Raw genomic sequence first — 25,599 nt, 5'->3', positions numbered from 1 at the left:
AATTTGCTCGTCTGCAGAAGAAATTTCGGGGAGAAAACGCTGGTCTCAGGTCTCAAGACCTCTTAAACGTAAAGTCCAGACCTATGCCAGACGTACGAAGTTAGAGTTCAACAACCCGGATGCAGTCATTGGGTTAGCTCTGACTCTCCTCAGTCATCAGGTGACTGCACACCTCCCAAAAGGAGTAAGGTGCTGCCGCAACAGATCTCTTCTGTTAAGGCTTCGCCTCAGCAGACCTTAGTGTCTGCCGACCCCAAGTTGACTCTACTGCAGTCCATGCAGTCACAACTTGCGGTCCTGATGCGTGAGTGTCAGGCGGAGAAGGTTACACCTTCTCCTGCGATCGCTCCGCCTGACCGCAGTCCTGTCTGCCAGGCGTACGATGTTGAGGCTCCTCAGGATACCTTACCACGTACTGAGTTGCCAGTTTCCAGCGGTGTGCAGCTACCTCCGCCTTCCTTAAGGCAACCTCAGCAATGGGAACAGGAAGCTTTTACCTTACTTCCTCCGCTTCCACTTGCGGTTCCACCAGTGAGGCAACACTCTCTTGAGGTACAACCCCTCTCAGCTCTCGCTGCAGCGACCTCAACCCTCCTCAAGGCGAGAACCTCAACACCTTAGCCTTGCGCCTCAGGAACCTCAACTCGCGAGACAATTACTGCGTTCTGCGCAACCACTTCCTGAACGCTCGCAGCTCACACCTCAGGAACCTCAACTCGTTCCTCAGGAACCTGCTACTGCGCATCCATCAACCTTACAGCAAGCGCAACTGTTGAGGCAGCAACCTCATGCTATGAGTCAGCCACCTCAACGCATGCATCTGCTACTTTCTCCTCAACTTGAGAAATAACAAATGACAATAATAACACCTCATTACTTTCATAACTTGCAGTATGCCTACACAAACATTATGATAATGGAGGTTATTTGTCTTACTTATATAAAAATATATATGTATTCCTTGCAATATATTTTTAACAATATCGCAGAATATGGCAAAAATATCTTCAAAACAAAAATGAATCATGAGTTATGAATGTAAGGTAAATATTATGTTGATATTAAAACCCCATGCAAGCATGCATGAAGCACTCTAGCACTGGTCATGGAATTTCTGAGAAATGTTTAACGCCATGCAACACGCTCTGCTTACCTTACAGCATGCTCTACATACAGCATGCTCTGCATACAGCATGCTCTGCATACAGCATGCTCTGCATACAACATGCTCTGCATACAGCATGCTCTGCATTCAGCATGCTCTGCATACAACATGCTCTGCATACAGCATGCTCTGCATACAACATGCTCTGCATACAGCATGCTCTGCATTCAGCATGCTCTGCATACAACATGCTCTGCATACAGCATGCTCTGCATACAACATGCTCTACATACAGCATGCTCTGCATACAGCATGCTCTGCATACAACATGCTCTGCATACCTTTCCGCATGCTTCTCAGTCATACATCTTTGGTTGTTGCCAACTCACTAGACTGTCAAGCAGTTTCATAATGTTGCCTTCTAGTCTGCTGCTTTTGCACCATTGAAACCCTCACTGAGAGATCTTAACTTTTCTCGGATATGGTCCCTGTAGATGAGAAAGTGCTTTTCTCCCTCCTTCTGATATTCCCTTGAGGACTCTGTCATTTGGAGAGGAGCCTTTAGCTGCGTAGCCTCCTTTGGACTTTTATTTAAGCATAACATGCTTCCAGGGAAGGTAATGGTTCCACTTCAGTCACTAACCCCGTCTGTTACCACACCTGCTCCCATAGACCTTGAGCTGTGTTGCAAGACATGCAGTCCAAGCTTAGTCCTTGTTAAAGGATTTTTTGTTTACGGAGTCAGTGTGTCACTGGGAAGACGTTCAACAACCAGCAGAAGTGACTTGTTGTGACGCAGTGCGGCAACCTCAGCAACCCGATAAGGAGTTGTCTGTACGACCCAGACAGTCTAGACAGCTTCGGGTTGTCACTGTACTTCCTCGCTTCTCCATGGTTGACAGTTCACAGACTGTGCAGCAGTACCATGATCTTGTGTCCGGCTCCGTCAGACGACTGGCTTTTAAGAGCTCCCACAAGTCGTCGCTGTCTGGAGATTCTCAGATGGACTATGGATCTGACCAAGGAACTGGGCCTCCTGGTCAATTTTGAGGAGTCTCAGCTCATCACATCCCAGACCATTGTCTCCTTGGGTATGGATCTTCAGAGTCGAGCTTTTCGGGCTTTTCCGTCGGCCCCAAGGATCTTCCAAGCCCTAGAATGCATCCAGAGCATGCTGAGAAGGAACCGATGCTCAGTCAGGTAGTGGATGAGTCTAACAGGGACACTTTCATCGCTGGCCCTGTTCATCGTGTTAGGGAGAATCCACCTCCCCCCCTTCAGTATCATCTAGCTGCTCACTGGATAAAGGACATGACGCTAGAGACGGTCTCAGTTCCTGTTTCCGAAGGGAGGAGGTCTTCTCTCGCGTGGTGTAAGAACAGCTTTCTTCTCAAGGAAGTCTACCTTTGGCTGTTCAGAAACCCGACCGCCGTCTCCTCTTGGACACATCAGACACGGGCTGGGGTGCGACTTTGGACGGACAGGAATGATCGAGAACATGGAATCAGGAGCAAAGGACACTTCACATCAATTGCAGGAGTTGTTGGCGGTTCTTCTGGCCTTGATAAACTTCAAGTCCCTCCAGCTTAACAAAGTGGTGGAGGTAGACTCTGACAACACCACAGCCCTGGCTTACACCTTCAAGCAGGGAGGGACTCTTTCGTGAAGTTGTTCTAGATCGCAAGGGACCTCCTCATCTGGTCTAAAGATCGAAAGCTCACGCTGGTAACGAGGTTCATTCAGGGCGGTATGAATGTCATGGCAGATCGCCTTAGCCGGAAGGGTCAGGTCATCCCCACAGAGTGGACCCTTCACAAGAATGTTTGCAGCAGACTTTGGGCCCTGTGGGGTCAGCCAACCATAGATCTGTTCGCTACCTCGATAACCTAGAGGCTCCCGTTGTATTGTTCTCCGATTCCAGACCCAGCAGCAGTTCACGTGGATGCTTTTCTGCTGGATTGGTTCCATCTCGACCTGTATGCATTCCCGCCGTTCAAGATTGTCAACAGGGTACTTCAGAAGTTCTCCTCTCGCAAAGGGACACGGCTGACGTTGGTTGGCTCCGCTCTGGCCCGCGAGAGAATGGTTCTTAGAGGTACTGCAATGGCTGGTCGACATTCCCAGGACTCTTCCTCTAGGAGTGAACCTTCTACGTCTACCTCACGTAAAGAAGGTACACCCGAACCTCCACGCTCTTCGTCTGACTGCCTTCAGACTTTCGAAAGACTCTCAAGAGCTAGGGGCTTTTCGAAGGAGGCAGCCAGAGCGATTGCCAAAGCAAGGAGAACATCCACTCTCAGAATCTATCAGTCTCAAGGGGAAGTCTTCCGTAGCTGGTACAAGACCAATGCAGTTTCCTCAACCAGTACCACTGTAACCCAGATTGCTGACTTCCTGTTATATCTAAGGAAAGTAAGATCCCTTTCAGCTCCTACGATCAAGGGTTACAGAAGTATGTTGGCAGCGGTTTTCCGCCACAGAGGCTTGGATCTTTCCACCAACAAAGATCTACAGGACCTCCCTAGGTCTTTTGAGACCTCAAAGGAACGTTGGTTGTCCACTCCAGGCTGGAATCTAGACGTTGTCCTAAGGTTCCTTATGTCATCAAGATTTGAACCTCTCCAATCAGCCTCTTTTTAGGACCTCACATTAAAAACTCTTTTCCTCGTGTGCTTGACAACAGCTAAAAGAGTAAGTGAGATCCACGCCTTCAGCAGGATCATTGTTTTCACATCTGAAACGGCTACATGTTCCTTGCAGCTCGGTTTTTGCTAAACAAGCTTCCTTCACGTCCTTGGCCTAAGTCGTTCGAGATCCCAAGCCTGTCCAACTTGGTGGGGAATGAACTGGAGAGAGTACTTTGCCCAGTTAGAGCTCTTAGGTACTATCTAAAAAGGTCTTAACCTTTACAAGGACAATCAGAAGCCTTATAGTGTGCTATCAAGAAACCTTCTTTTCCAAGTTTTAAGAACTCAGTTTTCTTACTATTCAGGCTTCTGATTAGAGAAACACATTCTCATCTGAAGGAAGAAGACCTTGCTTTGCTGAAGGTAAGGACACATGAAGTGGGAGCTGTGGCTACTTCAGTGGCCTTCAAACAGAGCCATTCTCTGCAGAGTGTTATGGATGCAACCTATTGGAGAAGCAAGTCAGTGTTCGCATCATTCTATCTCAAAGATGTCCAGTCTCTTTACGAGTACTGCTACACCCTGGGACCATTCGTAGCAACGAATGCAGTAGTAGGCGAGGGCTCAGCCACTACATTCCCATAATCCCATAACCTTTTAACCTTTCTCTTGAATACTTTTTATGGGTTGTACGGTCGGCTAAGAAGCCTTCCACATCCTTGTTGATTTGGCGGGTGGTCAATTCTTTCTTGAGAAGCGCCGAGGTTAAAGGTTGTGATGAGGTCCTTTAGTATGGGTTGCAGCCCTGTATACTTTAGCACCTTTGAGTTGATTCAGCCTTCCAAGAGGAACGCTGCGCTCAGTAAGGAAGACGATCTTATTAAAGGCAGAGTAACGGTTCAAGTCGACTTCCTTACCAGGTACTTATTATTTCATTGTTATTGTGGATAACTGATTATATGAAATACGGGATACTTAGCTATCCTTTAGTCTTGTACACTGGTTTTTCACCCACCCCCCTGGGTGTGAATCAGCTACATGATTATCGGGTAAGTTTAATATTGAAAAATGTTATTTTCATTAGTAAAATAAATTTTTGAATATACTTACCCGATAATCATGATTTAATTGACCCACCCTTCCTCCCCATAGAGAACCAGTGGACCGAGGAAAAAGTGAGGTGGCGTCAACAACAAGTACTGTAGTACCTGGCCACAGGTGGCGCTTGTGAGTACACCCCCTTCTAGTATAGTGATAGCTGGCGTATCCCTCCCGTAGAATTCTGTCGGGCAACGGAGTTGACAGCTACATGATTATCGGGTAAGTATATTCAAATTTATTTTACTAATGAAAATAACATATTATTACTATTGTTCAAAGTTACAACTCTAGTTGGAAAAGCAGGTTGCTTTAAGCCCAAGGGCTCCAACAGGGAAAAATAGCTCAATGAGGAAAGAAAACAAAGAAATAAGTAAACTGCAAGAGAAGCAATGAACAATTAATATCAAATATTTTAAGGACAGTTACAATGTTAAAATAGATTTTTCATGAATAAACAATAGAGAGAAACTTATGTCATTCTGTTCAACATTAAAACAATTGCTGCAAGTTTGAACTTTTGAAGTCCCACCAAATCAACTGCCTGATTAGGATCATTCAACAATTTGGTCATAGCTGGAATAAAACTTCTAGAATACTGTGAAAAAGAAGTGTAGTTTATTCTTAAACCTTTGTCTTGATTGGCCTTATACTATTAGTGATGTGTGTCGTAGCCATGTAGGTTCTAGTAAGTCGCGACTGTCCATTCAACCTTCAGATATTGTTGAATTTCTGGGCCACATTTTTTAAGGAATTTTGTTCGAATTCCAATTTTTTTCAAATTCATATGTGTTCAACCTCTGAGGTTCCACTGGATTGTTATAGTGCTCTCTTTGTGCATATTTTTAACATTTAGACATTTAAGATATAAATCATTTCTGTTTAATAGTATTTATTTGGTTTTTCCTATTAACATATAATTTTTATTATCATTATTATTTCTACCGAGTTATCATCACAAATATCTTCACCAATTTTATTTTTTTATTCTGTACTGTGAGGTACAGTTCATGTACTTATCCCAGAAGAGGGAGAGAAAGCATGGAAAATTTTGTATAAATCCATTTAAGGGGGTTTACAATGAGGGTCCCCTATTATCTGTGGTAATTGTTTAAGGGGTTTACTACTGTGCAGTATCTTAAAACGTAATATGTATCGGGAATAAGGAGGAAGGATGGTACCCTATTTTGTTTCTCTTTTGAAGAATTTCTTGAAACCATTTATTTTTTCAGAGATCTGTTTGGGTTACCTCACATAGAAATCAGTGGGATGTCCATTAACCAGTCTATTGAGGCGCCGCTGACAAACAAAGACACTGCTGTATTTTCAGGTAAGATCTCTTTTCCTGTGGGGATGTCATGAAAGTGATGGATTTCATTGTCCAATTTAAGTACCGTATCGCTATCCTCGGTTTCAGACCCATCATCAACAAAGACAATATTGCCGATAAACTTGAGTTTCCGTGTATATAATTAATTACAGTACACTTTTTTTCTTTTTAAAACATTTATGTACCATGACATTTGAAAGCGATAATGAGGTATTAATTGGGTTTAAATGCAGTTTTGTTTTATTATTTAAGTATAGGAAAAACAAGAGTAAACTAGAGTATAGTAGTGTATGTCCATTTTGATTATAAAAAAAACTCGGAAAACCCTGTCAGGTAACCTTTTTTAGTTTTGTTTTTCGGTTTAGGTTAAACGTTATAAATTTTTCAATAACTGATCTCACTTCACAGTAGACCACAGTATTTAATAAATTTATTTAAATTCTCATAAGGGAAACCATTGTTTGTTGAATAACAGCATTGAGTAATGTGTGACATTTATGAGCTTTTGGCAGTCAGTTAATGGTGATTATAGTCTTATTGTCAAATACAGTATTGAAATAGGGATACTGTTATATATTTTATTTTATTCTTTTAAAGGCAACTTGGCCTCCCACAATGGTAATGGAAGTGGTGGGATCAATTGTTCTGTGAGACGTATAACCTCTGAGAAGGGCTGGGGTGAATTGGAAATTGGAGCGGGAAATGGACTTTCTGTAACTACCAAAGGTTTCAGGAATTTCTCGAGAGGGGTATTTGGCAATGCTTCGCTCATGACACATTTTACTCCTAATGGCCTTCGAATTGGTACCATTGCAAGTAAGTGAATGTGATTAATGTTCTGGTATACATTATATTATTTAGAATTTATATACTGAATTGTGTTTAGTATTTGATAATATAATTGGGATGAACTTAGTGTATTGTGATGTATAGTCAGTCCTCCATAATTGCGGGGTTTAGGTAACAGAGATATCAGCCATGAGTGAAAACCGCCTAATATTGGTGCCCGAGGGTGAGTGAACTCATAGCCCCCTGAAATAAATAACCACTACCTATGCACAGTTGACTAAACCTTAATAACTTGCTGTGTTGTACTTCATTGTTTTCATGTGGTTTCTATCACAGCACAGTATTGTAGATTATATTTCTTTAAAAAGGAAGTTGTACAATACTAACAACTTCAATACAAGGCAAGATGACATCACTTTGCGAGGTCGCTAAATGATCCTACCAGTTTGTCACCCAATACTTAATCTGTAACAAGGAACAGTACTGTACTGTATTTCGTATACTCTACTATAAATTTCATTGAACGTATGGATGCTGTAAGACAATTAACAGTGAAAATAACATAGGATAACTAAACTCACGTACATCACTTACTGTTTACAAAGTTCTACATAGCAGTCTTGTGACACATGAGGCAATCCTTGATATGCAGTATTAGCATTCAATATTGAACATGAGGTGTACTGTACATGTAGACAAAGTCCAATCGTACGTACACAGAATGTAATGAATTTTTATGTAACAGATACATAACACTAGCTTGCCAAACACTTTTGGAATATACTTTTACGATGAAGGATGCTGGGAGAATGAGACAGAGTAAGCTAGAGAAGTGGTGTTGTGCAGAGAGGGAACCTTGAAGGTAAGGTGCAAAGAAATGCAGGTGGTTTGGCAAACGTCGGGCTGCACACAACAGTGGTAACCTCAAGGATCTGCCAAGAATCGACACTATTTAAAATATTACTCGTATATCAATATGTATGTGATTTGTATTCTGGGAGCTTATTGGCCATGGAGCATAGCTTCACCTCTCAGCATCTTACCCCACAGCTTCTCATGAATGGCATCAGTTGTGTTTGTTGGGGGTGTTCCTGGGAGGTTGGGAAGGAAACACAATCTTGAAATTAATGTAGGTTCTATTGAGAAGGTGCAATATACGAATCAAATACAACAGGCAGGAAACACGTCTGCCTTGGGTGACGAACGACAATACAAGCACATTGTGTGATGCCCCAAGGCTGGGAAGTACATTGTTGCCATGTCTTCGGGGCGTTGCCAAACTTAATAATGAAATAGACATTATGCATAACATTATAATATGATGCATATACACATGATTACTTAGGGGGTGTATTTATTTACAAGAGACATATAATAAATGAGACACATAATAAATGGGAAACATAATAAATGGGAAACATCATACATTGCTTTAGGTATGATAATATGTTAACGTCAGTTAATGTAACGGTCTCACATTTTATATATCTACACCTCCCTCCCCCCTTGCGCTCGTAGTTCCATTCTCGAGCGAACTCTTTCTAATGAGCCTTTGAGATCTGCGTGGGAACACTTGGGGGTTAGAGACTAAGGACCTTTCTATGTCCGTGCAAGGGGCCACAGGTAAATGGGGGAGGGGGTCAACACCAGGCGTTGGCACTGGACGTAGAAAGCGGCGGTTACGCCACCAAACTCGGCCACTGGGAAGACGCACCTCATAGTCCCGTGATTTGCCAAAACCCATGATAACGCCAACCTTTTCCCATCGATGTGATGTCGGGTCTTGGATCCTTAATGTCTGACCTATTTCCAACTTGGGAAGTGGGCGGGCGTGTTGATCGTATTGTACTTTTACTTGTTCAGCACGGGCAGCTGCACGGCGGTCACAGTCCTCAGACTTGGCCTGCCATTCCTCTGAAAAAGACTGTGGATGAGCAGGTACACAGGTACGGAGTGGGCGGCCATACAAAATCTGTGCTGGAGAGCGGCCTGTGAAGTTTGGAGTATTACGCAGTTCCAAGAGGCCTCGATCAAATTCTTCGCAGTCAATATTGCCAGAAGGTGCTGTCTTCAGAATTAAGTGCTTAATGGCTTTTACAGAAGCTTCTGCATGGCCATTGGACTGCGGGTAATGTGGTGACGACATGATATGGTGGACACCCCATCTCATCATGAAATCTTGAAAGTCTTTGCTGGCGAATTGAGGGCCACCATCGGTCCTGAGACGAAGGGGAACACCGACTTCCCTGAAGTAACGACAGAAGATACGTATGGTGTTGGAAGCAGTAGTGTCTCCTTTACATGGTACCACAACAGGCCACCCAGAGAGTCGATCGGTTACAACGAGGAATGACTTCCCGGCGACACTAAAAAAGTCAGCTGAGACAGACTCAAAAGGCCTCGTAGGGTGGTCATCATTCAATAAGGGTTCCTGCTGAAGGCTAGGCTGCAACATTTGGCATGATTCACAAGCTCTGACAGTACTGGTGATGTCTGAATCAATTCCCGGCCAAAAAACAGTCTGTCTTGCACGTCGCTTTGTGGCTTCCACTCCTCGATGGCTATCATGTAGACGAGCGAGAGTACGACGGCGGAGGGCAGCAGGTACGACAATTCTTGCTCCGTAGAGAACCAGATCACCATCAGTTGAGAGGTTTTCCCTTAATTTCCAGAAAGGGAGTAACGACTGGTGTTGGTTATAACGGCTTGATGGAAATCCTGAAGTCACACAATTCACAAGACGGGTATACGATGGATCAGCTCTTGCTGCAGCTCGGAGTTCCTGAAGTGTCCTATCTGCATCTTGGGGCGTAGAATCTTCTTCGGCGATGACAGCATTGACATTGACGATATACCTGACGTGTGTTGCGACATCAGCACAAGTGATATCATCTTCTGGAGTAGGCTGACTGACTGGGGCTCGAGATAAGGCATCTGGAATGCTGAGCTGCTTTCCAGCTTGCCACACTGCTGTGAATAGGTATGGAGAAATCTTTTCCTTGAGACGCTGAAGGCGAGGATTCTCCACTGCATCAAGTGTATAATGATTGAGAATTGGGATGAGTGGCCGGTGATCAGTCATCAGGGTAAAATGCTGAAGACCAGCTAGATACAATCTACACTTAGACATAGCCCAGACCACAGCTAACAATTCTAACTCTATAGTAGCGTAGCGGGACTCGGCATCTGTGAGGAAGCGGGAGCCACATTGAACTAGACGAAGTCTGCCATTACTATGGTCCTGTAGAAGGGCGTATCCAATTCCATATAGGCGAGAGGCGTCAGTCTGGAGGATTACCGGCAATGCAGGATCAAAGGAGGCAAGGACTGGGGGGCTTACCAAGGCAGCCTTGACTCGACGAAATGCATCGTCATGATCAGGAGTCCAAACGAATGCTCTCTTGGGGCTCATCAGAGGTCGTAGGGGTTGAGCTGTAGCAGCAATATCAGGGGTAAATTCAGCCAACTGGTTCACTAAACCCATGAATGATCGAAGGTCAGTCAAATTGGTAGGAGTTGGAAAGTCCCGGATTGCACTGACTTTGCCAGGATCAGCTGCTATACCCTCTTCTGAGAGCTGATATCCACAAAAGGACACTTGAGATGCAGCGACCACAAACTTGTCTCTGTTGAGAGTAATCCTGAATTTTCGGTATCGAAGAAGCATCTCGTAGATTCGTTGAAGATGAGTGAAGTAATCTTCATCAGAAAGAAGTATGTCATCCACGACCTTTACACAGTTCTGCATTCCTTGAAGAGCCATATCACCGCGGAGACAGAAGGCGTCCCCTGTAGCTGCAAAACCCATTGGGCCTCTGCAATGCTTGAAACGGCCGTACGGTGTAATGAAGGTTGTCAAGTGTTGGTCCTCTTCAGCAAGTGCCATCTGCCAATATCCACATAAGGCATCTGCTGTAGTGAAATACCTTGCCTTCGAATTAACACTACGGATGGCAGCGAACGGAGTTGGAGAAGGGTGGGTTGGTCGGGACACTTGGCTGTTCAGCTTAGTGAGGTCAACAGTGATACGGACACCTGAGTCTTTAGCTACTACGACAAGTGGATGGCACCATTCTGAAGGTTCATCACCGGCAGGCTTGATAATTCCTTGGGTTACCATGGAGGCGAGTTCTTCCTTAACTTGATCGCGGAAAGCAAAGGGTATCTGGCGTGGAGTGTGGACAGCAAAGGGTACTGCACCATCCTTGAGGTGGATCCTCATTGGAGGACCAGTCATCGGCTGGAGTGGTGTTGTCTTGAGGTCTTCTTTGGTGACGAGAACATCCTTGAACTCCCGTAGAAAAAATTCTCTTGCCTCAGTAGGGGATGTGGTAGCAGAAAGGGGCAATTCCTTGCATCTTTTGATATGCTTAACTTCCAATATTGGCTTGGGAAAGTCTGGAGAAATAATTGCCAATTCCTTACAGTGGCTGTAAGACAACAATGGAGTTTGGACACCGTCATGGACCTGTATAACAGCAGAACAGGACTGCTTACCCAGAGTAAGAGTGGCTTGGAAGGTACCCAAAGCAGGTGTCATAGCTGAACCGTCGGCAGTTAGAGTTACAATTGTAGGAAATGGCTTCAAACTACTCCTAGGTATCTTCAGTAGGTCAAGATGCTGGGGTCCTACCACGGAGACTTCGGCGCCTGTGTCGGGTAACATCTGAATTTGGGATGTAACATCTCCATATGTTAGAAGAACACAGACAGGCTTAGGCGACTTGCCGAAAGTTTCGACTCGACGACAGCTGGACTTCTTTATGACCTTTGATTTGCCTGACGATGGGGTAGCTTTGTCACTTGAAGACCCACCCTGTGTACTGTCATTTCTCTTTGTCTTACAGTATTTATCGTAATGTCCCACACGGTTACAAACTCGGCACTGTGCTGCATTGGCTGGGCACTTTGGAGTCCTGTCCCAATGACCTCGTCGACCGCAGTTCTTGCAGCTGCTTTCTAGGGCTGGGCAAACTTCGGAGGAATGGTGGTTACGTGCACAACACTGGCAGGGACTGGCTGGTTTGGGTGGTGGGGTTGAAGAATGATTTTTACCACCTCCTTTCTGTTTCTTGTATGTTGAAACAACACGTAGCTGGGAGGTTGGTGCTCGAATGGCAGAAGTAGCCTTCCAGGCTGCCTCATATGAGTGACAAGTATTGACCACCTCCTGTAGTGAAGCTGTTGCATCCAGAGAGATGAGTTTCTGGACGAGTTCTCCATCCCTGATACCCATGAGAATTATCATCTTCATTTGAGTTTCTTCACACACTGATGAATTCCCCGGACAGACGTCCACCTCTTCAGCTATATGCTTAAGTCGCACGTAAAAATCTGAAAAAGATTCTCCCTCAAACTGCTTACAACTTAAGAGTTCTCTTCGACGTAGGGCTTCGTTGCGTAGACTTTTCACGTGATCCTGCAGCTCATCTAAGACCTCTTCTACTGTCTTGTCTGTGCTGGGTGGAATATCCAGGGTGTGCTCCAAGATCCTCTGCGTCTCAAGAGTGAGGCACATTCTAAGCTGAATGAGTTGCTTCTCTCTAGGTAACTTGGATAAATCCACAATGATAGAATAATCTTCCCATCGACGTCTCCATTCTCGAAAAACTTGAAAACTGGCATCTGCTTGAAGGGGTGGCGGGTTCTGGGTGATAGCTTTTTGAGGGGCAGGTATTACTGATAAACTTGAAGATGAAACAGTAGGTACTGACGATGTAAACGATGTATTGACTGAAAGGCTATGTGTGCTATCAGGTTGGGAGGTAACAGGAAGCAACCTCTGCAACAATGCTGTAAAGCGAGCACTTTCTTCCTGTCGACGTTGTTCGTCTTCTCTGCGTCGAAAATCCTCTTCTTGGCGCCTTCTTGTATCCTCTTGTATTCGACATTGTTCAAGATACTTGATGAAATGAAGAAAATCGGCTCCTGAAGCTGATGGAGGAGTTGTATAATGTGGGGTGAGTGGCGGTGGCAACTGGTACACTTCCTCCCCAATTAATCCACCAAGAGCTTCAACATTAGGATTAAATTCATTCTCTACCTCTACTTCTCGTATATCAGTAGATTCCTCGTGAAATTCCGATTCCGAAATGGTTTATTGTAAAATCATTAACATTGACATATCAAAGAGAAATATGTAAGAAATAAAAGTTCAATTTTCCACAATATTCAGAAATAATATCATTCTTACGAATATGTGTATATTATGCTAAGTGTGGCGGTACGGTTCAGGTAGGGAGGGGGAGGAGTCTGTTCGAAGAACAGTAGTCACTCCCTCGGTGACGTCACGGTCAGTTGCCCTGAAGCGTTCAAAGTGACTAGATGTCAGTGTGCCGGTCAAGTTGAATTATGTGCTAAGCTCGTTCTTGTACTTAATTACGAGACACAGCACATGAGGAAGTTACTTAACAGTCACTAAGGCACACTGCACTAAAAGGGTCCACTTATAAGTCACTATGGGCAACGAATACTACACTTAAATGCACATGAACTGCACAATAAATCCATGGAGATTCACGGGGAGAGTAATGGCGGCTGTAATCGTCGTCTTGTGTTGCTTGAAAACTTGTAAAAGCACTGTCTTCTCACAAAATACTCACTGCGCCATGTTGGGGGTGTTCCTGGGAGGTTGGGAAGGAAACACAATCTTGAAATTAATGTAGGTTCTATTGAGAAGGTGCAATATACGAATCAAATACAACAGGCAGGAAACACGTCTGCCTTGGGTGACGAACGACAATACAAGCACATTGTGTGATGCCCCAAGGCTGGGAAGTACATTGTTGCCATGTCTTCGGGGCGTTGCCAAATTTAATAATGAAATAGACATCTATGCATAACATTATAATATGATGCATATACACATGATTACATAGGGGGTGTATTTATTTACAAGAGACATATAATAAATGAGACACATAATAAATGGGAAACATAATAAATGGGAAACATCATACATTGCTTTAGGTATGATAATATGTTAACGTCAGTTAATGTAACGGTCTCACATTTTATATATCTACAGTGTTCACATCACATTACTGTAACTTGTGTTTTTGCATTTAGTGAGGTTTTTATTTCAAGCCTTATGATGTCACCCAAATGTCCTTCTCCTTCTAAGTATTCTGATTACAGGCCAAAGCAGCAAAGAAAGATGCTGACCATAGTTGAGAAGGGGGGAAACTTCTTGTCATGTTGAAAGAAGACAGAAGTTTTACTGTGGTAGGACGCTGTTACAACAACAATTTAACTATTCTCTGCATTAAGAAAGACTAGAAAAATATCAAGAAGACTGTATTGATGTAAATCTTAAATCTGTGTCGTAAATATAAATCAGAAATAGTAATGGGCCCAAGGAGGAACTCCACTTGTAACAGCTGCTCACTTTGAGGCTTCTCCAGTTTTTACAACTCTGTTTTTTGTTTGCCAGGCAGGCAATCTTTAATCCATTCATCTGTCTCATCAGTGATGCCTACTCTAATTTTAATCATTATTTTTTTTTTTTATGAGGGACTTTGGCAAAGGCCTTTTGAAAGTCTAGGCAAGTTCATGGACATCTGTCAGCTACATGTTGGAAGAGCTGGGGTGCTTGCTTCACTTTTGTTACCTGGAAGATGGAATATTGCTCCTTTGGACTGGGTACTGCAGTATTGTGGGTTGAGAAGATGACATCTCTCGAGGTTGTTTTTGCTCATCGGTGATGGCCTTGGGCTGGTGGTAAAGGAGCCTCAACCCCATGCTCAGGCATGTGATCATGCTTTCTCTCCACCTCAATCAAGTGGAAAGTGTACTAGGTATTCATCAGTCCCTGCTTTGATTGATACTGGAGATCTTTCTTTCCCTAGTGACTACCATCTTGGTTTGGCATTAATCCTTGATTATATTGCAAGTTCTGTCCTTTTGTCAGAATGCTTTTTTGTTCCTGCATGAATACTCAGAATGCTTTTTTGTTCCTGCACGAATACAAACCTTCCTTTAATGTGAGAATTGATTTAAGCGCAGCTGGAACTCAGCAGTATAAACTTATATAATGAGGTGTCACCAATAGCTGGTAGTTAAGGGCCGGTGGCGGGGGAAGCCCTGTCTCTTCGACCAGTACACTGACCAGTCACTTTGATTTTTGCTGCCAGATACCACAGATGTGCTATTGGCTTCTGCCCAAAATTGGCTTATAAAATTTTGATGCTTAAATTTTTGAACACTTTCCATTAAGAATACTGTGCTATGCCTTTGGACTTTATCCCTTGAAGAGGAATAAACTTCTGCATGTTGTGACATTATTATTGGGACTGAGCTCGAGTGGCCTACTAATATTCTACATATGGGTCAGACTTCTCTGATTATCCAACCCCCTACAAGTTTGGACAGAAAGTGATATTTCGAGGAACAAGTTCTCCTTCTCAAAAGGGAGATTGTATTCCTATGTTTGATGCATGCACTCGTGAGCAATATGTCTCTGAGTGCACAGGGGTTTGGACTTGGAATTATCGTTTACCAATGAATGTGCTGCTTCCCACTCACAACCTTCTATGACTAGATTGAAAAATCTACCTTGTCAAACCTTTTCTATGCAAGTTCCACATGCTTCCAATCTTCTGCCTAGGTAGGTAGTCAGTTGACTTCGTACTCAGGCTCTGGTCAGAAGAATATTGGGCCGCTACCTATCCTTTCCCCCATTGGGCGATTAGTACGTCGAGACTGGTCCTTAGGAGTTTCATATAAGTCATACTTACCGTTTCTATCCCCGTGGGAGAGACAGTGTTGGCCAATGCTTCACTGGAGATGTAGAAAGAGATGGCAAGAATGTGCGCTACTTTGCTTTATCCTCAGCTGTTTGCGATTGCAGACATCTAGGGAAGTGCCACCACACGTGCTCGTGATCCCAGATCTGCTGGCAATTGCGCGCTCTTCTCACCTGTTTGCATGCTACTAGGCATGCTATTAGGTATTTGCGTTCTTTTAAAAGAGCACTATAACACATGTCCGCCATTGCTCCCGGGCTTGCAATTGATCTTTCATTTGCTCATGATTGATCACGCACCCTTTTACCTGCTCACAATCGATCGTACAGCTTCTCACTTGCTTGCTAGAGTGCCCTTCTGATGTTTTGGTATTAGCAGGGGTTGCTCCTATCTTTTCGCACTCATTAATTTAAGTTAGAGCAGTCACATGCTAGTGCGCTTCTATCTATTTACACAAAAGGTTGCTCACTGGTTGGTATGTGAGGGGGTTAAGACTGTTCATTGAGAATAATATAGCATTCTATGTTATCCACTTACTCTTAAAGTTAATTTTGAATCAAATACTATAGCGGCTAATAGAACAATTACCTATACATAATACAAAAGGCTACTCTTTCAAACTCACAAACTTTCTGCTCTTGATATACTCTCACCCCATTTTACTTTGGGATGAACTTAGAATAGATAATGAAGATGTGGACAAACGCGCTAATTACGTGCCCTCAGTATGGTCATATGACTTACAGGGAAACTACGGTGCAATTGACTGGGCTTTGGCATGAGATCCTCACTTGTAAAGGTATTGGCAATCAAAATCGCAAAGGTACATCTCGTATATTGAAAATTACAGGTTGCCACTAAACGAGTTTGTGTATGGTTAACCCTTTGAGACTGCCAAACTGTCATAGAAGCTTTTTTCATCTAAGTATCAAACTTTGGATGTAGTCTCCTGTGTTCTCTTTTAGTGTTTAAATTTTTTTTTCAACTCTAGTGCAAAGATAATCTACTAATTTGTGTTTGCTTTTAGTGTTGAAACTTTTTTCTAACTTTAGTGCAAAGAAAATCTTCTAATTTGGGTTCCTTTTCAATGTTAAAATCTTTTCTTCATCAAAAGGGATCTTTGATCTATAAAACAAGACAATTTCCTAAACCTTCATTATTCAACCATATCTAGTTAATTCTCTTGAATCCATTGTTGGTGTAAATAAAAGAAATTCTTTAAATACAAGTTTTTTAGCTGCTTTACTATCTAAACAAATTCTTTTTTGTTGGTAACAAACAATGGAGTACAGTAAAATATAAATTTTCTCCTTTGCAGATTCTATAGTATGGGTTATTTCAACTCTTATAGAAGACAAGTTTGCAACTCACCAGAATCTTAATGTTATTTTTGATAACCTAGCTTTTGTTTGATAAAAATATTTCAGATGGGTCTCCTGAGGCTGCAGCAGCCTTTGCAAATGTTGTGGTTAAGCTTAAGAAACAAGTGTGTTCCTTTCTGGTTAGGACAGTGTCTAATACACAGAAATACACTTAAATTTCATTGCTTATTTTGGATCTTATATTTGCTAAGAATAGAATTGATAATGAAGTGGCACAAGTGGATTCCAGGATACAGTGTCACTTTTGGGGTTATATTTATCGTAAACACCCCCATTTTTCTCTCGTCCTGTTGTAACTATGTCTCAGAATCTTTCTTCTTAAAAAGATTAATTTTGTAACTGTGGTAGACCATCAGGATTTTGTTCTTAACAGGCATTCGGGCCAAAATATCAACAGGATTTGTTGAACTTATTGGAGGACTTTATGATGGTCTTTCTCAATAGATCCTTGTAGGAGGAAAGCTTTCCCACTGTTATCAGGTATGAAAATGCCAACACCTTAAGTCGTGGATGCTGTCTGTGCTCAAAGAGGGGTATGGAACTCCTCTGTCCTCCAATCCTCCCTTGTCCAAGGTACCAAATCCTTTTACCAAGTTATCTAAGCAATTCAGCAAAGGCCCATGTTTTGAAAGTAGAGATTGCTAAACTCCTAGGGAAGAATGTGATTGAAGAGGTCTTGGTTCCATCTCCAGGATATTACTTCCGGTTGTTCCTAGTTCCCAAAGCATTTTGGGGGTTTGGAGACTAGGTCTACACGCTTTAAATCAAAACGTGTTTACAGTTTATGATCGAAATGCCCTTGATAGTTGTGGGGACATTAAGGAAAAGAGAATGGATGTTTTTGATAGAATTGACTGATGCGTAGTTTTAAATTCGTATTCATCAAAATTCAAGGAATATTCTGAAGTTTGTGAACTCAAGGTTTATCATTTGGAAAAGGATGAAATTAATGAGAATCATGGTTCTTTAGTACTGTGACGACTTGCTATATTTGTATGCTTTGTTGCAGAGAAGTCGAGTTTAGAAATTGTGGATAATCAGGTTGCTGAAAAGGTAATTCCAACACAGAAATTCTATACTTGAGAATGATAATAGCAATATTTCGAAAAGAGGATTCACTCTTTTCATTTTTTGTTGGAAAAGATGAAGTCACTTTCAATTTAGAAGTGGATGAGATTGCTACGGACAATGGCTTCTTTAGGGAAGTTTGTTTTGAGGGGTCGCTTGTAGAGGAGAGCTATCCAGTGTCATCTCAATCGGAATTGGAAGAGGGTATTCAGTCTTGACCAAATTTTTATTCCAGTGAGGCGGAATGAACTTCAACTACCGAATTGTTGGATGCAGCAATGGACAGATGATAGCTGATAAAGAAGTATGCCACGGTGCAACTTCAACACGCTTTCAACAAAATAATATCAAACAAGTTTTCCATGAGTAATCAAACAAAGCAAAACTTGGTCAAGTGCCCTGATGATTATCCATGTTTATTTCTCGATGAAGCAATAAAAATAATAAAAATTATTTACAAGTATTCACATACTTTTGAAAAACACTCTGGAACTATAAAACAGTACAGTAATTTACTGCAAAAATGGCAAATCACAATTCACAAGATTCCAAACACTTTTTTCACAAGCTAAGGCAACAAAGAATGAGGCTGTCAAGCGACGAGATGATTATTCGTATTTTCTCATGCTAAAACACAATAAGTATTTTAAAATATCCACGTACACTCAAGAAACACTGGGGAATGTTATTAAGCAATACTACAATTATTGCAAAACACAATCCATAAAAGACTCCAAAAAACTTTTCCACCACAAAATTCAAACACAGCCGCACTGGGCCACACGCTGATATAAACTGAATGGGGTGGGAGCCCTACCGTTTATACGCTGGAACTATCCATTTTCTGTTCAGCTTAGGCCTGTATTTTAGATAGAGTATCCCCACTTGCATGATGAATCTTGTTTTTGTAGGTTGATGCGTGTATTTATGCTGAATTTTTCTGCATAGTAAGTATTGATGGCTTGCTAAACACGTCATCAGATCACCAGGGTGGATAATTTTTTCGACACAGAAATGCATCATTGGGATCACCTGAGGTTTAAGACAAGCTTTCCCATTATTTTTCCATATTTCCCCTTTGGAAAGGAAAGTTAGTGATATGTTAGAGAATTAGTTACTTTGTCGTGTGGGCTGTTGTGTTATTTGGACAAAACTAAATACATTAGGGGAAAGGTTCATATTTGTTTTGTGGAGTTGAATTTTGAATTGTTCTCTTTCCAAGAAGGCATTGTCATTTCTTGTTAAATGTTTAGTCATAGAGGCTCCCGGAGAATTGGATTCAAGTCAGATGAAAGACTGGAAGGTTAGGGTTATGATATTAGAAGTTCATCTTTCTTTGGAAAGTCTAAGCGGCAGCTCATTGGCATACCAAGTCAGTTATCACTAAACTCTGTCTTAGAGAAACCTGCTTTTCTTAACAGGAATTCTGAGCTTTAGATGTTGTAGTAGGTAAAGGTGATGTAGTATGAATGAGAATTTTCTTTTATTTATGTAAAATTTATTACATTATATTTTTTTTCTTTTGTAAATACATTACTAGGTAATATATAAAAGTGTATAGTTTGATAGTGGAGTATGCCATGGTGCAACTTCCACACGCTTTCAACAAAATAATATCAAACATGTTTTCCATGAGTAATCAAACAAAGCAAAACTTGGTCAAGTGCCCTGATGATTATCCATGTTTATTTCTCGATGAAGCAATAAAAATTATTTACAAGTATTCACATACTTTCGAAAAACACTTGGGAACTATAAAACAGTAATTGTTCCAACACGGTTACTTACCTACAAGACACTGGATTCCTTAGGCGACTTCTTAGCCGCCGCCTTCTTCTTAGTCCCGAAGAGCATCCACTGGATCTCATTCCAGTTAGGACACTCCGGGCATGTAGAGGCAGGGGAACACACTTTCCCCCTACACGTGGAGCACAAGGAGTGGGGGATCAATCTCAGGTTGATCCAAAATGCAACGCTAATACACCCAGAGACACAAGGATGCAAAGGGAAAGTGAAAGGGAAACACGTGGGTAACACGCGGTAAGTACAAAGGATCGGGGGGACACAAAGGGTCGCACAGGTAAGAGAGAGCGCGGCGAGATGTTGATCACGCCGCGACCAGAAACTTACTGACGAGTCGACGACCTGAGCTAGCACGCTGCCCGACTCCGGGTCGTCTCAGGGCATGTATCACACTGCCCGACTCCGGGTCGTCTCAGGGCACGTATCACACTGCCTGAAGTTGACCCCGTAGAAAACGGGAAGAGGGTAAACTATACAAAAAGCTGGTCGGTTAGGTAGAGTTACCAGTAACTCCTAAGAAGGTAGTTCTAGGTAAGTATGTTAGGAAAAATACAAATTACTTAAAAATTTGTGATTTTACTGCAAAAATGGCAAATCACGATTCACAACAAGATTCCAAACACTTTTTCACAAGCTAAGGCAACAAAGAATGAGGCTGTCAAGCGACGAGATGATTACAGTATTCGTATTTTCTCATGCTAAAACACAATAAGTACAGGTATTTAAAAATATCCACGTTCACTCAAGAAACACTGGAGAATGTTATTAAGCAATACTGTACTACAATTATTGCAAAACGCAATCCATAAAAGACTCCAAAAAACTTTTCCACCACAAAATTCAAACACAGCCGCACTGGGCCACACGCTGATATAAACTGAATGGGGTGGGAGCCCTACCGTGTATGCGCTGGAACTATCCATTTTCTGTTAGGCAGCTTAGGCCTGTATTTTAGATAAAGTATCCCCACTTGCATGATGAATCTTGTTTTTGTAGGTTGATGCGTGTATTTATGCTGAATTTTTCTGCATAGTAAGTATTGATGGCTTGCTAAACACGTCATCAGATCACCAGGGTGGATAATTTTTTCGACACAGAAATGCATCATTGGGATCACCTGAGGTTTAAGACAAGCTTTCCCATTATTTTTCCATATTTCCCCTTTGGAAAGGAAAGTTAGTGATATGTTAGAGAATTAGTTACTTTGTCGTGTGGGCTGTTGTGTTATTTGGACAAAACTAAATACATTAGGGGAAAGGTTCATATTTGTTTTGTAAAGTTGAATTTTGAATTGTTCTCTTTCCAAGAAGGCATTGTCATTTCTTGTTAAAAGTTTAGTCATAGGGGCTCCTGGAGAATTGGATTCAAGTCGGATGAAAGCCTGGAAGGTTAGGGTTTATGATATTAGAAGTTCATCTTTCTTTGGAAAGTCTAAGAGGCAGCTCATTGGCATACCAAGTCAGTTATCACTAAACTCTGTCGTAGAGAAACCTGCTTCTCTTAACAGGAATTCTGAGCTTTAGGTGAGGGGGATGTAGTATGAATGAGAATTTTCTTTTATTTATGTAAAATTTATTACATATTTTTTTTTTCTTTTTTAAATACAGTGTTAGGTAATATATAAAAGTGTATAGTTTGATAGTGGAGTTGTATTTAGTAACACAATGTGGAGGCTCAATTTATAACATGCATTGTTTGGTTATATCATATATTGCTTGGTGATGATTTGTTATTGAGGTACCAAACTTAGAGGTGAATTTTCAATATTAATCTTACCCGATAATCATGTAGCTGTCAACTCCGTTGCCCGACAGAAATCTACGGACGGGATACGCCAGCGATCGCTATACAAGAGGGGGGTGTACTCACCAGCGCCATCTGTGGTCAGGTACTCCAGTACTTCTTGTCAACACCACCTCAATTTTTCCTCTGTCGTGCCGCCGGCAAGACCTACATGGATACGCTGTTGTTTTTGGAGTCTTTGTTCACGGTTTTGGTGAAGTATTGCTCTAAAATTTAGCCTTCGCTATACAGGAAGCTTTTCCTTAGCTTAGATAGCTTTTGGAATTAAATTGATTTATTGGTTAACGATCTTTGCTTTACTTTGGAATTCCCCCTTGACTGTTCTCTAAATTCAAGATGTCCGACCACTCTCAAGCTCCTAAAATTAGGCGATGTAGTGTTAGGACTTGTAATAGGCGTCTTCCGAAGGCCTCTGTTGATCCTCACACCGTTTGTTCCGACTGTAGGGGAAAATCCTGTCAGTTGGAAGATCGATGTGGGGAATGTGCTGGGCTTTCGGAATTCGATTTTAACGAATTCCTCAAGTATACGACTAGGTTAGAGAGGGAGAGAGTTAGGAGGAGTTCTTCTGGCTCTTTGGTTTATTCCTCCCCCCATGATCCTCAACCTTTTCCTTCCCCTGTAGTGGTGACCCCCGAACCTATTACGAGTGCTCAGCCTGATATGTCGGATATGTTACGTGCTATTCAGGCTCTAGGTGATAAGGTGGAGTCTTTAGTGAGTGACCACAATCTTCTCTTGGCAGATGTCAAGGAGCTTAAAGTGAAAAGTGCAGTGGGAAGTGTTAGTGCCAGTGCTGTGCCTAGTGTCAGTGTCAGTGTTGCGCACGAGGATACTTCTGTGCGTGCCAGTCGTCCTCCCAGTCCGGGACCTCTTGCAAGCTCCCAAGCCCAGGGGAGAAGCAACGTCGAAGGGCAAAAGGGTTCGGCAGGCCTTGATCGGCGCACAGTTGTATCCTCAGTGGTTGCGGGCGTATCTGATAGAGATCGTCACTTCCACTCCCAGACGATTGAGCCCTTAAATTCCTCGTCTGCGGAAGAAGTTTCCAGGAGGAAACGCTGGGCCCAGGTCTCACGACCTCTTAAGCGTAAGGTCCCGGCCGAGCGAGTCCAACAGCCCAGGTGTAGCCACTGGGCCAGTTCGGACTCGCCGCAGTCATCTATTGACTGAACACCTCCTAAGAGAGGTAAGGCTATGCCTCAACAGGCCTCAGCCTCAACTTCTGTTGATCCCAAGTTGTCTATGCTGCAGACAATGCAGTCGCAGCTTGCGGTTTTGATGCAGGAGTTTCAAGCAGAGAAGGTTAGCACACCTCCTCCTGCGAGCGCTCCTCCACCTCTGCGCAGTCCACCCTGCCAGACGTATGATGTTGAGGCTCCTCCTGCCTCCATGCGTGAGCTGCCGCATTGGGAGTTGCCAGGTACCAGCGCTATGCAGCAACCTCCTCTTTCCTTGAGGCAGGAGCCTCTTGCTATGCGGCAACCTCCTCAACCCTTGAGGCAGGAGCCTCATGCTATGCGGCAACCTCCTCTACCCATGAGGCAGGAGCCTCATGCGTTGCGGCAACCGCCTCCACCCATGAGGCAGCAGCCTCATGCTATGCGGCAACCGCCTCAACTCTTGAGGCAAGAGCCTCTCTCTGCGCAGCTACCTCCTCAACCCTTGAGGCAGTCGCAACCCTTGAGGCAGGAACCTCATGCTATGAGGCAGCCTCCTCAACGCATGCAGCAGCCGCATTCTTCGCAGCATGAGCCTCTTCCCATTCAACTTGAACCGCATTCCATGCAGCATGAGCCTCATGCCTTACAGCCTTCGCTTCTGACCACGCTTGCTCCTCAGACCTCCGCAGAACCTCCTTCACCCCAGCCTCATGACTTTGTCATTGCCAGCCCTCATCCTCGTCAGCAGAGGCGTGATGATGGATCCGCAAGTGCGCATGCACCCGTTCTACAGGATTCAGCCATTCAGCATGCCGCTATGCCGTTACCTCTCGCTTCTCAACTCTCAGGAGATGAGGTTTCTGAGGATGAAGCTGCTCACCTGGATGATCCCTCTTCTGATGTGGAGGAACACAAGTCGTCGCCACCTTCATTAGACTTTCGTAAGGTCCTGACTCTGTTCAGAGAGTTATACCCTGAACACTTCGTTTCTGCAACCCCTCGTTCTCCTCCATCCGAGTTTTCTCTAGGCATGCAGCCTATTACGTCTGCCTACACCAAGCTTGTCCTCGCCAGATCATCAAAGAGAGCTTTGAGGGTTTTAGGGGATTGGTTGCAGTCCAAGCAGCAACTGGGAAGGACATCTTTTGTGTTTCCTCCTCCTAAGCTGGCTTCTAAGTTGGGCGTCTGGTATGCCACGGGAGAGGAACCAGGCTTGGGGGTCCCTGCCTCTGCCCAGGCCGACTTCTCAAGTTTGGTTGACTCTCCCCGTAGGTCGGCTATGAGACGCTCGAAGGTCTGCTGGACTTTTTCTGATCTGGACCACTTGTTGAAGGGGGTCTTTCGCGCCTTCGAAATTTTTAATTTCCTCGATTGGTGCCTGGGGGCCTTGAGCAAGAAGACTGCCCCTTCTGACAAAGACTCGGCCATGCTGATCATGTCCTGTATGGACAGAGCAATTCGCGATGGTTCTGGCGAACTTGCTTCTATTTTTGTCTCAGGAGTCCTCAAGAAAAGGGAACATCTATGCTCCTACTTATCTACTGGTATCACCCCTTGCCAGAGGTCACAGTTGCTGTTTGCTCCTCTCTCCAAGTTCCTGTTTCCGGAGGAGTTAATCAAGGAGATGGCTGCGGCTCTTATCCAGAAAGATACGCATGACCTCATGGCCTCTTCAGCACGTAAGGCTAAAATCGTACCTTCAGTGCCGAGATCTTACCGCACCCCTGTGGCTGATACACCTGCTACCAGATTCATTCCGCCCTTTCGTGGCAGAGCCCCCAGCCGAGGAGGTTCCCGTGCAGACAGTCACAGAGGCAAGCCCAAGAAAGGTGCCAAGTCCACGAAAAGCAAGCTTTGACTTCCCTCCTCTCCAGACAGCGGTAGGAGCCAGACTCAAGACCTTCTGGCAAGCCTGGGAAAGAAGAGGTGCAGACGCTCAGTCTGTCAAGTGGCTAAGGGAGGGTTACAGAATTCCGTTCTGCCGCAACCCCCCTCTGACCACATCTCCCATCAACACCTCTCCCAACTACAAGGAGAAGGACAAGAGGCTAGCGTTACATCAAGAGGTGTCGCTCCTGTTACAGAAGGAGGCAGTGGTGATAGTCCGGGACCATCAATCCCCGGGCTTTTACAACCGTCTCTTCCTGGTGGCCAAGAAGACAGGAGGTTGGAGACCGGTGCTGGACGTCAGTGCGCTCAATGCTTATGTCACCAAGCAGACGTTCACAATGGAGACGACGAAGTCGGTCCTAGCAGCGGTCAGGCAGGAGGACTGGATGGTCTCGTTGGATCTGAAAGACGCCTACTTTCACGTTCCCATCCATCCAGACTCCCAACCTTTTCTGAGATTCGTCTTTGGAGAGGTTGTGTACCAGTTCCAAGCCCTGTGCTTTGGCCTAAGCACGGCACCTCTTGTGTTTACGCGACTGATGAGGAATATTGCGAAGTTCCCTCACTTGGCAGACATCAGAGCCTCCCTTTATTTAGACGACTGGCTTTTAAGAGCCCCCACAAGTCGTCGCTGTCTGGAGAGTCTCAGATGGACTTTGGATTTGACCAAGGAACTGGGTCTCTTGGTCAATTTAGAGAAGTCCCAGCTCGTTCCTTCCAAAACCATCGTTTACCTGGGAATGGAGATTCAGAGTCGAGCTTTTCGGGCTTTTCCGTCGGCCCCAAGAATCAACCAAGCC

At 43.6% G+C, this 25,599-nt stretch overlaps 2 protein-coding genes across 4 annotated transcripts in view; one reads left to right on the top strand and one right to left on the bottom strand.

Annotated features, from left to right (window-relative positions):
• The window catches only part of LOC137615386 (dnaJ homolog subfamily C member 11-like), a 119,564-nt gene that overhangs the window by 30,691 nt on the left and 63,274 nt on the right, over positions 1 to 25,599 (top strand). For all 3 annotated transcript variants that reach the window (XM_068345208.1, XM_068345206.1, XM_068345207.1), the window contains exons 5-6: positions 6,063 to 6,160; positions 6,758 to 6,976. In XM_068345208.1, coding sequence (XP_068201309.1) covers positions 6,063 to 6,160; positions 6,758 to 6,976 — 317 coding nt within the window. The remainder of the gene's footprint in view (positions 1 to 6,062; positions 6,161 to 6,757; positions 6,977 to 25,599) is intronic.
• LOC137615387 (uncharacterized) lies at positions 8,305 to 9,843 on the bottom strand. Its single transcript, XM_068345209.1, has one exon. It carries the CDS (start codon positions 9,402 to 9,404, stop codon positions 8,430 to 8,432), a length of 975 nt encoding a protein of 324 aa, XP_068201310.1. The 5' UTR covers positions 9,405 to 9,843; the 3' UTR covers positions 8,305 to 8,429.

The sequence above is a fragment of the Palaemon carinicauda genome, chromosome 21 (genome assembly GCF_036898095.1).
Source record: "Palaemon carinicauda isolate YSFRI2023 chromosome 21, ASM3689809v2, whole genome shotgun sequence".
Lineage (NCBI taxonomy): Eukaryota > Metazoa > Arthropoda > Malacostraca > Decapoda > Palaemonidae > Palaemon > Palaemon carinicauda.
This window is presented reverse-complemented; position numbering and strand designations above follow the sequence as displayed.